Source organism: Phacochoerus africanus, chromosome 6 (genome assembly GCF_016906955.1).
Source record: "Phacochoerus africanus isolate WHEZ1 chromosome 6, ROS_Pafr_v1, whole genome shotgun sequence".
NCBI lineage: Eukaryota > Metazoa > Chordata > Mammalia > Artiodactyla > Suidae > Phacochoerus > Phacochoerus africanus.
Window position 1 is genome coordinate 98,281,337 of NC_062549.1, and position 12,982 is coordinate 98,294,318.

Below are 12,982 nucleotides of genomic sequence, written 5' to 3' on the forward strand. Positions count from 1 at the left end.
CTATCGACTGGAAACACTCCCCTCTCAGCTGATGAACCTTTGCCCCATTAGCTCAGAAGTTACCTCCAGGAGCCTTCCCAGAGGCTGCAAGACTTTGGCCCTCTCTCCTTATCGGTCCCATGGCATCTTGTTCAGGCCTCTCTTTAGACACGTCTCAGCCGAGGGTAACCGATCACTTACAGGCTGGCCCTTCCCTGGATGTTGCATACTTCCCTAAAGGCCAGTTCTGTTTCCTACTCACCTTTGCGGTCACAGTGTCTAACACAAGTGGCCCTTGGCAAGGCTTTTTCTAAAGAAGGACAGTCGTGGGTGGAGATGGGAAGGGGAATGGCAGCAGGCAGAACTCCACAGGGAGTGCTCTCCTGCATTCTGTGGGACCCTCCCCTCTCTCACACTCAAAGCTACCATGGTTTGAAGCAAAAAAAGAAAAAAAAAGTTGCCAAGCTTTATTTAGGTGCAGCGGTTACAGATAACACATCTAAACCCCATATCCCACCCCACCCTACAAGGCAGCCCCACGAACAGGCTCAGCTCCCCTTTCCCTCCAGTCTCACTTCTTGTCCTCCTCCTTCTTGTCCTTCTTGCCATCCTTGGTAGCCTGTGAGGCCAGGGAGCCCATGGCATTTCGAATGGCCTCATTGTTGGGATCCACGCCTGGAAGGTTCTCAAGGACACTCTGAAGGAACTCGGGGTCCTGCATCACGTCATAATCATCCTCCTCCTGAGAAAGGGCAGTGTCAGCTCGGGGCAGGGCGCAGGCCGACTGGGGGGCGAGCAAGAGATGTGAGCCCTCTCCCCACCCGACCAGGGCTGGAGGCACTTCTAGCCAAGGGAGGAAGGACGATTTGGGAAAGCGGCCAGCGCTATGAACTCAAACACTTACTACTGACCAATTAGAAGAGAAGCCTGAGAACTGTGCTTCCTGAGCTTTAGGTTTCCTGCTGTCAGACACCCACTCCTCCTTTTTCTCTTTTTAGACCCTCTTTTCACCCTCCTGGGAAGACAGTATCACTGAGAATTGTCCAGACTGCTCCCACCAGCAAGGAAGGAAAACTACAGAACAGCAGGACACATCTCCAGCTCTGGCCACCAGCATTCTTGCCTTAGCAAGATTTACAAACAAGAAATGGACATCTGTGCGTTTTTTTCCTTCTGCTCCTTGAAGAGCTCATCTATGAAACTCTGACAGAGTTATGGCCCCAGGCCTAGAGGGCTGAGGATCTGAACACAAGCGGATTGTAAGCCTGCCCCGGGCAGGGGGTCATGGCTGGCCCTCACCTTGGCAGGCTCAGATGTGTCCATGGCTGAATTGGCGTCAATGTCAGCGGATTCTGCCTGGCCGAACTCTGAGGAAAAGAGGTCGGCCTGTTCAGTTCCACTTCCCCACCCAATCTCTCTGCCTCGGCACGACCACCCAGGCCCAGCTCACCTGCGCCCTGCAGGGACATCTGCATGGCATAAGCAATCTGTTCTTCCTCGGTCATACTGCTTAGGTCAGGGAGCCCGGTGCGGCCAAACTCCTGCTGGCTGATGGTCATCTTCAGCAGGGCATCGTCGGAGTCTGGGAAAAGGAAGAGAGCGGCAGGATGGAACTGTGCCGTATTCCACCCAGACCCACCCCAAACCAGGTGTTCCCACGCTGCCAGACCCCACCCCCACCCCCACGTCCACGCAGGCTTCTGCTGAGCACCCCGCAGTCCCGGGACTTCAGATCCACCTCTTTCACCTTCAGTCCCAGTCGTAGCAATCCCCGCCTCCGCGGCAGAGGCGGGCAGCTGCCCGCCTCGCCTCCTCCTCCTGCCGCTGCCGCTGCTCTTCCATAGAAACACGCAGGGCCTGGCCAAGGGCAGGGAAGGTCAGACATCCTCCGGCCCTCACTCCCACTGGGCACTAGGGAAGGCAGCTGAGGGGTGGGAGGGGAATGGAGCGTAAAGGGGCAGCTTTTGGTTTATACACATGGGGATGAAGCTGGAAGATGACAGGTGACCCAGGAAAAAAAGACGGACTTGGGAGAAGCAAACAAGAGAGTCTGACACTGGTGTCCCTAGACATCAGATAGAATTATGTGGAAGAGGGACCAAGAGAGGGTCTAGGAAAACAATCAAGGATGCTCAGGAGTGTCTAGCCCTAGAGAAGCTTCGTCAGCAGAGAAGGCGGAATGAGGACCCCTGGGCTCTACCTGAAGTCAACATTTGCTCACCAGGGCCAGCTCAGGATCAGCACTGGGATCCACTCCAAATTCAAAGTCACTGGCACCAAGACCCAGCATGGCACCACCTTCCCCAGCCAGAATCGGAGAACTGATGAGGGCATCAGCCAAGCTGGGCCCAGGAGGCACTGTCACCAGATGAGAACCGGTTCCATCTTTGCCATTCAATGTGTTTACGAAGGCAGTCAGCTTTTCTGTGTTCACCTCCTGGGGCGGGAAGGACACAAGAGGCTCTTCTTCCCGCCCTGCCCCCCATTTCTGCCTGCTCAGCTCCTGTGTGCAGCTACTCCCTCACAGTGAGACACTCCTCTGGGTAAGGACTGTCCTGTTTACAAGCAAAGCAGTCAAAGCCCCCCAACCGGTCCTTACTCACCTCTTCCCCAAAATTGATAATGTCAACATTTACTTTCTCCTTCTTGAGGCGTTTAGCCAATTTCACCAGCTGGGAAGAAGGGGAAAGAAATGAGGAAATCTGTTCCATACCATGAGGGAAGACGACCCACCTCACAAAGGCATTCAGGACCTCTCCAAGGTCCCCCAACAGGAACACTGACTGCTGCATAACCACCTCTCCCCAGACGGACAACCCGATGCCTCTGCCAGGCGCTCCTAAGGACCAATAGCCCCCATTCCCAAACACCTGCTGCCCAAATCCCCCAACCGTCACTTGGACTCACACCTTTTTTTTTTTGTTTGTTTGTTTGTCTTTTTGCTATTTCTTGGGCCACTCCCACGGCATATGGAGGTTCCCAGGCTAGGGGTCGAATCAGAGCTGCAGCCGCCAGCCTACGCCAGAGCCACAGCAACGCGGGATCCGAGCCGCGTCTGCAACCTACACCACAGCTCACGGCAACGCCGGATCGTCAACCCACTGAGCAAGGGCAGGGACTGAACCCGCAACCTCATGGTTCCTAGTCGGATTCATTAGCCACTGCACAATGACGGGAACTCCATGGACTCACATCTTTCTCATTGTCCTCCACAGGGCTTCCCACGAAGGCAATGATACGCATCTTGTGATTCTTGCCCTGCCGGTGCTTCAGGGCCAGCTTGAAAAGGAAAAGCAAGTTCTCAGTCAGCCAGGGGAAATCACCCAGCTCTTTCCTGTGGCTCTGTTCTTCTTCTGATGGTTTCTATGCACCTCAAGCCACCGTCCTGCTCACACCAGGTCTAAAGCCCCTCTCCCACCCTCCCCCTCTTGCGGCCTCTCTGTGGATAAGACGGAGGGGTTAATTCTCAATTCTAGGGATTTTTCCTTTCAAGATCCTCACCGATCCTGGGATTCATCCCACCACATCCTTTCTTCTCCTTTCTCTAGGTCTTCTCTCTTCCCTTGCCCTGGTTCCAGCTCAAGATTCCAGGGCAGAAATGAACAAGGGTAGAGCCAGAGCCCCAGAGCAGGGCAGAACCCCCAAAAGAATCCAGTAGGACTCACATGGGCCACGCGGATGCCAGTGCAGAACGTGATCTTGCCCTTGGGTTGGACAGTGTGGAGCTTAGACAGGATGCGGCCGGTGTCAGGGGTGAGTGTGGTCAGCACTTCACAGTCACTGGGATGTGGGGAAAGCAATTCTGTGACTTCAGGTCAGGACAAGTCCTCCAAACTGTGTTTGACTCATCTTTTCTTTAGAGACTTTGATAATAACTGTAATTTCTATTTTTCTTAATTAAGCATCTAGCATTTAGAGTAGACCTTACACAAGTTCTAATCACACACACAAAAAAAATTTGTAACTATGTGAGACATGGATATTAATTAAACTTACTGTGGTGGTCATTTTGCAATGTACACATTTATCAAATTACTATGTTGTACACCTTAAGCTTATACAGCATTGCACATCAATTATATTTCAACAAAACTGAGAAAGTTTAGGAGTTCCCACTGTGGTGCAGTGGGTTAAAAATCCAGTGTAGGTTGTATCTGTGGCTCAGATTCACTCCCTGGCCTGGGAACTCACATGTGCCCTGATTCGGGGGGGGAGGGGGGGACTGGAGAAAGTTTAGATATGAAACGCGGAAAATAAGAAGGGATTGATTTTGTGAGAAACTTGTCATCTTGCTCCCAATATTTCCCCCAATCCCTCTCATGCTATTTTTTTTCTTTTTTACTTTTTTTGGCCACACCTAAGGTATGTGGAAGTTCTCAGGCCAGGGATCAAATCCAAGTCACGGCTGCAACCTAGACCACACCTGCAGCAACACCAGGTCCTTCACCTACTGAGCCACAGTGGGAGCTCCCTTCCTCATGTTATCTTGCTCTCAGGACCATGGAAATCCTCCTCAACAGCTGGATGCTACTTCTTATCTCTCCCACCCTCTCCATTTCTAGCTAATAACAGGTATACTGCGATGGGGGGGGGGTCACTCATTTAAGGACTGTCAGTTCCCAAAACGAATCACTTTTGGGGTAACAGGATGTATGATAATGTGTCTTAGGGCACTGACCCCCAAATTACTTTTTTTTTGTCTTTTTGCCTTTCCTAGGGCCGTTCCCACAGCATATGGAGGTTCCCAGGCTAGCAGTCCAATCGGAGCTGTAGCTGCCAGCCTATGCCACAGCCACAGCAATGCAGGATCCAAGCCACGTCTGTGACCTACACCACAGCTTACAGCAATGCCAGATCCTTAACCCACTGAGCAAGGCCAGGGATCGAACCCGCAACTTCATCGTTCCTAGTCGGATTCGTTAACCACTGTGCCACAACGGGAACACCCCAAAATTACTTTTTTATTGCCTTTACAATAAACTGTGACATTTTACCCCAGGAGATTTAGCTTCATGACTGTATTGAATTCAGGTTAACAGTAAAAACAAGATGCTATTTATATTGAATGGTGCAGAAGGTAGTCTAGGAAGGTGATGGGCAAAAGCAGCCTCACAGAATCTACAGCAGGGTAGGCCCCTGGCTACCACAGCAAGTCACATACAGGAAACACCCCAACCTCCCCCAAACCCCCGTCTGCTCCGCCCCACGTACTTGGCCAGGGTGATGAGGCCCACGTTGTTCTCAGGGTTGCTGCGGGTCTTCGAGTGACAGACTATGTTGACGGCATCCTGTTGAGCCTGCAGCCGGGTAGGCAAGAAGTCCCCATTCCGCATATACTCACTGTTGTCCACACTGTCAGGTCAGGAGTGAAGGAGAGAAAAGACATACTGCAGGAGCTCTCTGAGACATTCCCTCCCGTTCCAGGGACCCCCGCCTCCTTTAATCCCTCTCCCCTAAGAGGCCCTGTGGCTTCAGTCTTTGTGGAACAGAGAATCACCTGCTACCTTTTTTTGGGGATGGGGGCATGCCTACAGCATGCAGAAGTTCCCTGACCAGGGATCGAACCTGAGTCACAGCAGTGACAACGCCAGATCTTTAACTGCTAGGTCATGAGGGAACTTTTTTTTTTTTTTAGGCTTACTCTAGACTTACTGACTCAAAATAACCAACGGAGGAAAAACAAATGGAATGTCTGCAAGGGATTCTATAAGCACCGAGGCTTGCAATCTACTGATGTACCACATCCACCTTTTTATAAAGTGCTTTTACATGTTACTAAGCATGGTCATGGAGGAACATGCTGTCTGCCACTAAAACAGGAGTATTCCCGAATTGCTGTTGTGACTCAGCAGATTAAGAAACCGAATAGTATCCATGAGGATGCAGGTTTGATCCCTGGCCTCGCTCAGTGGATTAAGGATCCAGCGGTGCTGTGAGCTGTGGTATAGGTTGCAGACGCACCTCGGATCCCGAGTTGCTGTGGCTCTGGCATAGGTGGGTGGATACAGCTCCGATTCGACTCCTAGCCTGGGAACCTCCATATGCCGTGAGTGCGGCCCTAAAAAAAGACAAAAAGAAAAAAAAATTATAAAATAACACACACTTGGCAGAAATGAGTGCAGGAAAGCCCAGTGTAATTTTCCAGTTAAATGTTTAACAGCTTTGCCAGCTGGACTGAAGTGCAAAAATGAGGTCTCATAGTTTTGGGGGTCTCACCTATCCTATCCCTGCAACTTTGCACAATCTATAAAAATCCAAATAACATGAAATACAAGTACAGTTTCCTGGAGCCCAAAAGAAGGCAAGTAAGTGAGGCAGTTACATATGCTCCTGAACAGAATCAATTCTCGCTGACCTGAGGTCCCTCAGAACCCTAAAAGGAACCAGTGGCCCCATTTCTACTGGTAAGCAAAATATGGGCTTGGGGAAAATATTTTTTCTTTAGTATCCTTTGCCTGGCAGTAAAATTAAAGGAAAAATGATGAAGAAAGGTTAATTAAGAAGCCACTGGAAGACAAGTAGAACAGGGAAGGAAGGGCAGCGTTAAGGCACAGGTTCAAATCCCTAGTCTACTACTCTCTAGATCTATCATCTTGAGGAATCTATTTCATTTCTCTAAGGTCCAGTTACCTAATTGGACAAATGGGTTTTATTAGACCTACCCTCATAGGGTTGCTATGAGAAGTAAATGCATGGCAAATACTCAGCACAGTGCCTAACCATAATCATGAAACACAGACTAGTTCTCACAGGGGAAACTCAATCTGCATAAAGGCGGTCAAAGGCTGCCCCTCCTGAACATGCAGGTATATTTTTTACTCTGATACACTGTTTCCAATATCTCTCCCAGCAGGGAAGAAACTGCTTCTCTAGCTTCAAATTCAGTGGTGGATCTGAATATAAAAACAATGGAAGCTTTGAGGAGCATGTAGATGGAAGAGCTACTAAGTATAAAGACTGTGGGCAGGCCCAGCAGATGGATGAGGGCTGGAAGGAAGGTGTTGAGGAAGAGGGAGGGCTTGAGAGGGAGGGAGAGCTGATGGTGCAGAACAGGGCGGCAGCTCTCACAATGGGTCCTGTGTGCATCAGAACCACTGCCAGGGTGATGGTCACGCTGGCATTTACATTCAAAACCCAGCTGCCTTTACACCGATGTAGGCATCCCTAAGAAACGCAATATTTAGTTTTTCCAATGTTGAACTTTATATGAATGGAATAATATATATACTTCTTTTGACTACTTTTGCTCAATTGTATGTAATTTTTCCTAACAAAAATTTCTATCAAAATAAGGGCTTATGGTATTATCCAGCTTGGAGTTCCCATGGTGGCACAGCAGCAACAAACCTAATAGTATCCATGAGGACACAGGTTCAATCCCTGGTCTTGCTCAGTGTTGCCGTGAACTGTGGTGTAGGTTGCAGATGAGGCTCAGATCCCACGTTGCTGTGGCTGTGGTGTAGGCCGGCAGCTGCAGCTTCAGTTTGACCCCTAGCCTGGGAACTTCCATATGCCATAAATGCAACCCTAAAAAGACAAAAAATAAAAAAGAACACAGATGCCTAGACTTCCCTGGCTGGGAGTCTGACTCTCAGATCGACAGCAGTCAAATATACACAATTTTTTATTTTATTTTATTTTGTTTTTTAGGGCCAAATCTGCAGCATATGGAAGCTTCCAGGCTACAGGTCGAATCAGAATTGCAGCTGTTGCCCTATGCCACAGCCACTGCAATACCAGATCCAAGCCATGTCTGCAACCTATACTGCAGCTTGCAGCAACCTATACTGCAGCTTGCAGCAACACCAGATCCTTTAACCCATTGATTGAGGCCAGGGATTGAACCCGCATCCTCACGGATACTAGTCAGGTTCTTAACTGCTGAGCCACAACGGTAACTCCGAATATACACAATTTTTATTTTTTTATTTTTTTTTGTCTTTTTTTTTGCCTTTTCTAGAGCCGCTCCTGTGGCATACGGAGGTTCCCAGGCTAGGGGTCGAATCAGAGCTGTATCCACCCGCCTATGCCAGAGCCGCAGAAACGCGGGATCCAAGCTGCGTCTGCAACCTACACCACAGCTTGTGGCAATGCTGGATCCTTAACCCACTGAGCAAGGCCAGGGATTGAACCCGCAACCTCATTGTTCCTAGCCGGATTTGTTAACCACTGAGCCACGAAGGAACTCCTATACACAATTTTTAAAAAGCTCTTTCAGAGAATTCTGATGCAGAGCAAGGCATGAGCCCCTGCAGATAAAAAGGAGTGGCTCTCATGGTTATTCCACCCAAGGCTGGGCTCTTACAATAAGCCACCGATGTGTCTCTCTAGGCCTAATCTTTCCTCCTTTACACCAAATCAAATTAATACCTCCCCCCTCCTTTTAAAGGGGGCACCTTCGGCATATGGAAGCTCCCGGGGCTAAGGGCTGAACTGGAGCTGCAGCTGCCAACCTATGCCACAGCCACAGAAACACCAGATCCAAGCTGCGTCTGCGACCTACACCACAGCTCTCGGCAACACCAGATCCTTAATCCACTGAGCAAAGCCAGGGATCGAACTTGCATCCTCATGAATGCTACTCAGGTTCGTAAGCCGCTGAGCTACAACTCGAACTCCTGGATCAATATTCTCTTTTTTTGTGTGTGTGTGTCTTTTTTTGCTATTTCTTGGGCGGCTCCCGCGGCATATGGACGTTCCCAGGCTAGGGGTCTAATCGGAGCTGTAGCCGCAAGCCTACGCCAGAGCCACAGCAACATGGGATCCGAGCCTCGTCTGCAACCTACACCACAGCTCACGGCAATGCCGGATTGTCAACCCACTGAGCAAGGGCAGGGACCGAATCCACAACCTCATGGTTCCTAGTCGGATTCGTTAACCACTGCGCCACGACGGGAACCCCCTGGATCAATATTCTTAAATGCCATTTTGTACACAGTTCCACCTCCACCAGACTCAGAACTTTTTCAGCAGTCCTCTATTGAAGGTACAAGACAGAACTCAGTGTCCTTAGCCCGACAATTGTGGACTTCCATATACATTCTCCAAAAAAAAAAAAAGAACCATCTTACACCAACAATTAAAACGTCACACCAATCTATTTCCTACTCCCTAAACATACCTTGAGAATTTACACTGCAGCAGCTTTATGCTCTTCTCTCCACATGTAATAGCTTCCCTTCCTCAACATCTAAGACCTTTCTTAAATTCTTTCTCAAGGATTCCTCAAGTGCAATGGAAACCAATATACGTACAGTACTATACAGTTTACAGAGCTCCTTATTATACATTTTACCTACCTAAGCCATAAGAAAAACAGATGTTATTATTCTCATTTTTTAAAAAAAGTGAGAGATTTAATACATTCTCAAGAACATGTAGCTAGTCATGACCTAAAACAGAGGTTTTTGATTCCAAATCCTGTCCTCTTTCTATGTTTTTTTTTGTCCTTTTTTTTTTTTAGGGCTGCCCCCATGGCATATGGAGGTTCCCAGACTAGGGACTGAACTGGAGCTGTAGCTGCCAGTCTATACCACAGCCACAGCAACACTAGATCCTTAACCCACTGAGCAAGGAGAGGGATCAAATCTGCATCCTCATGGATGCTAGTCAGATTTGTTTCCGCTGAGCCATGATCGACAGCAGAGTCCCAGTTAAATTTGAATTTCAGGAGTTTCCTTTGTGGCTCAGCAGTTAATGAACCCGACTAGCATCCATGAGGACTTGGGTAGCATCCTGGCCACCCACAGTGGGTTAAGGATCTGTCACTGCCATGAGCTGTGGCGTAGGTCGAAGACGCAGCTTGGATACTGCAGTGCTGCAGCTCTGGCAGAGGCCAGAGGTTACAGCTCCTACTGGACCTCTAGCCTGGGAACCTCCATATGCCGAGGGGAGGCCCTAAGAAGACAAAAGACAATAAAATAAAAAAATAAAAATAAATTTGAATTTCAGATAAACAGTAACTTTTTAGTATAAGTATGTTCCACATAATATTTGAGATACATCCATTTTTAACATCAAAACATATTGCTTATTTGAAATTCAAATTTAAATGGGCATCTTATATGCAATCTAGCAATGCTACCCTCCTGGCAGAGATACTCTTGGGTGTCTGTCCATCCAACTGGCTATTTGTTTGTGTTTGCGTACTAGTCTGTGTTTATTCTATGCTCACACTTAGAAGAAACTCCTGAAACCCTGCAAAAGTTTGTGTTCTCAGCTTCTAATCCGACTCCTAATAGCTACTCAGCCAAGTATGAGACTGATGAAGAGAGCTAGCTCACTGGATAAGAGCCCTTGTGTCAGATAATTCTGGGTTTAAATCTTAGCTCCACTACTTAATTAGCTGTGTGACTTTGTGTAAGTCATTTTAAAATTGACGAGACTCTGTATCCTCATCTGTAAAAGGGAGGGACTTTAAGTACAGTGAGGTTTAAGTGAAATAAAGTAAGTTAAAGTGAAATAAAGTAAGTTAAACGCCTGACATTTAGAAAGCAACCTGTGCCTTTGAAGATGATACAGAGAAAGGCAATAGAGTTAGACACGAGTAAATGGGGACGGGGAAGGGATTTATCATCTCTTCCTAACATCCATCATTTAGAAGAGGAGGGCAGGAGTTCCCGTCGTGGCGCAGTGGTTAACGAATCTGACTAGGAACCCTTGGGTGTTGCAGGTTCGGTCCCTGCCCTTGCTCAGTGGGTTAATGATCCGGCGTTGCCTTGAGCTGTGGTGTAGGTCGCAGACACGGCTTGGATCCAGCGTTGCTGTGGCTGTGGCGTAGGCCGGTGGCTACAGCTCCGATTGGACCCCTAGCCTGGGAACCTCCATATGCCGCGGGAGCGGCCCAAGAAATGGCAAAAAGACAAAAAAAAAAAAAAAAAAAAAAGAAGAAGAAGAGGCGGGCAGAAGACCATCAGGATGAGTCTGAGAGTCGGACTCTAGCTAAAGACGCTGGAATAGAGAAAGGCAGCAGGAATCGGCCGGTCAATGGCTGTACGCGGGCTGAGGATTAAAGGGGTACACCCGGGGCCTGTTCTTCGGGAACTAACTCCGGGGCCCGGGGATGACTCAGGGAGTCGATGCACCGCCTTGCTTCCCGGCCCGGGGCCTCAACTCGCCCATAAGGCCCCGTCCCCACCCCGGCCTCCGAGCTACACGCGCCCCCGACCCAGTCCCGCTCCCCCACAGGGGCCCGAAGTAGTTCCTCACCAAACCATGGTGCTTTCTAACACCATCTTGCTAGCTTTCTCCCTCCCCGACCGGTTCTCCTGGACCACCTAACAACAACTCCTCCAATTGGCCCAGCGTTCATCACCAATCATAGGTCTCTGATCGGCCAACTGGTTCCGCCTCCATCCTCCGCGATGCGTTCTGGGAATTGTAGGCGCCGCCAAAATAAAAGGGATTGCAGTTTCCTTGTGGCTGAAGGGGTTAAGGATCCTTCCTCGTCACTGCAGCGGCTTGAGTGGCTGCTGTGGCGCTGGTTACATCCCTAGCCCTGGAAATCCACATGCAGCCGGCGTAGCAAAAAAGAAAAAAGACAAGTGCTATGGTTATGTCTGTTCCAGCATCATCTTTTAAAAATAATGGTGGGATGACTAGTGACTTTTCAGCTCCCCCTGTTCCCCATGGCACTTTGTACGTCTAACTGCTAAACCCTTTTACCCCTGAATTGCATTTGTTTGTGTGTCTAACGCTCCCTTTTCATTAAGGGCAGGAAAGTTGTCTTAATCACTTCTATCCCTGAGCCCACTACATAGCCTAACACATGGTAGGAATGCAGAAAAGTTTTTACAAATCAATAATTTTAACTAATCTCCCAAAGAATGGGAGATAACTTAGTCAACCATATTGGATTTTAATCAAAAATTCCATTTAAGGAGTTCCCGCTCTGGCGCAATGGGTTACGAATCCCATGCAGAGTTGCAGGTGGCTATGGAGGTGAGGAATCCATCCCCATCCCCTGGCTGCAGTGGGTTAAAAGATGCTGCATTACCCCCTGTAGCTTAGGTTGCAACTGCAGCGCAATTCAAATCCCTGGTGCAGGAAGTTCGGTATGCCTTGAGTGGCATCACTTAAAAAAAAAAAAATTTTTTTTTTTTAAATGCTAGGAGTTCTTTTGTGTCCTAGTGGGTTAAGGATGGATCCGTTATTGGAGTTCCCTTCGTGGACCAGCGGAAACGAATCTGACTAGGAATCATGAGGTTGTGGGTTCGATTCCTGGCCTCCCTCAGTGGGTTAAGGATCCCGCCTTGCCATTAGCTGTGGTGTACTCAGACCTGATGTTACTGTGGCGTATGCCAGCAGCTGTAACCCTAACCTGGGAACCTCCATATGCCGCCAGCGCGGCCCTAAAAAGAAAAAAAGAATGCAGCGTTATCAGTGCAGCGGCTTGTGTTGCTGCTGTTGTGAGGGTTAGATCCCTGGCCCGGGAACTTCCACATGCCTCCAACGGGGCCAAAAATAATAACCATTATTATAGTAATAAATAAAAATAAAAATGCTTGGAATTCTTGTCGTGGCTCAGGAATCCGACTAGGAACCATGAGGTTGCCAGTTCGATCACTGGCCTTGCTCAGTGAGTTAAGGAGCCGGCATTGCTATGAGCTGCAGTGTCCGTCGCAGACTTGGCTCAGATCCCACGTTGCTGTGGCTGTGGTGTAGGCCGGTGGCTGTAGCTCCGATTCAACCCCTAGCCTGGGAACCTCCATATGCCCTGGGAGCGGCCCAAGAAATGGCAAAAAGACCAAAAATAAATAAATAAATAAAATAAAATGCTTTGGCTTACATTGCTACACATACACCAACGTAAAGGAATTCCAGGTCTCTAACTTGGAGGGGGGGGCAAGGATGGGGGCAGGGATGGGGGTGGGGCATGGCTACAGAGATGTTAGATGGAGATGGTAAATTTGTCGGTATTACCTAGACGTTTTGTTTGTTTTTGTTTGTTTTTGCTTTTTTTTTTTTTTTTTTTTTTTTTTTTTAGGGCCGCACCAGAAGCACA

At 48.7% G+C, this 12,982-nt stretch overlaps 1 protein-coding gene across 1 annotated transcript; it reads right to left on the reverse strand.

The window, feature by feature from the left end:
- Window positions 1-431: 431 nt before the first annotated feature.
- Window positions 432-11,275, reverse strand: PSMD4 (proteasome 26S subunit ubiquitin receptor, non-ATPase 4). Its single transcript, XM_047784674.1, is given in 11 exon segments — window positions 432-721; window positions 1,279-1,346; window positions 1,430-1,561; window positions 1,727-1,769; window positions 1,771-1,836; window positions 2,201-2,416; window positions 2,583-2,651; window positions 3,172-3,258; window positions 3,645-3,759; window positions 5,191-5,331; window positions 11,188-11,275. Coding segments are annotated over 11 exon segments (1,134 nt in total). The 5' UTR covers window positions 11,214-11,275; the 3' UTR covers window positions 432-550.
- Window positions 11,276-12,982: the final 1,707 nt, after the last annotated feature.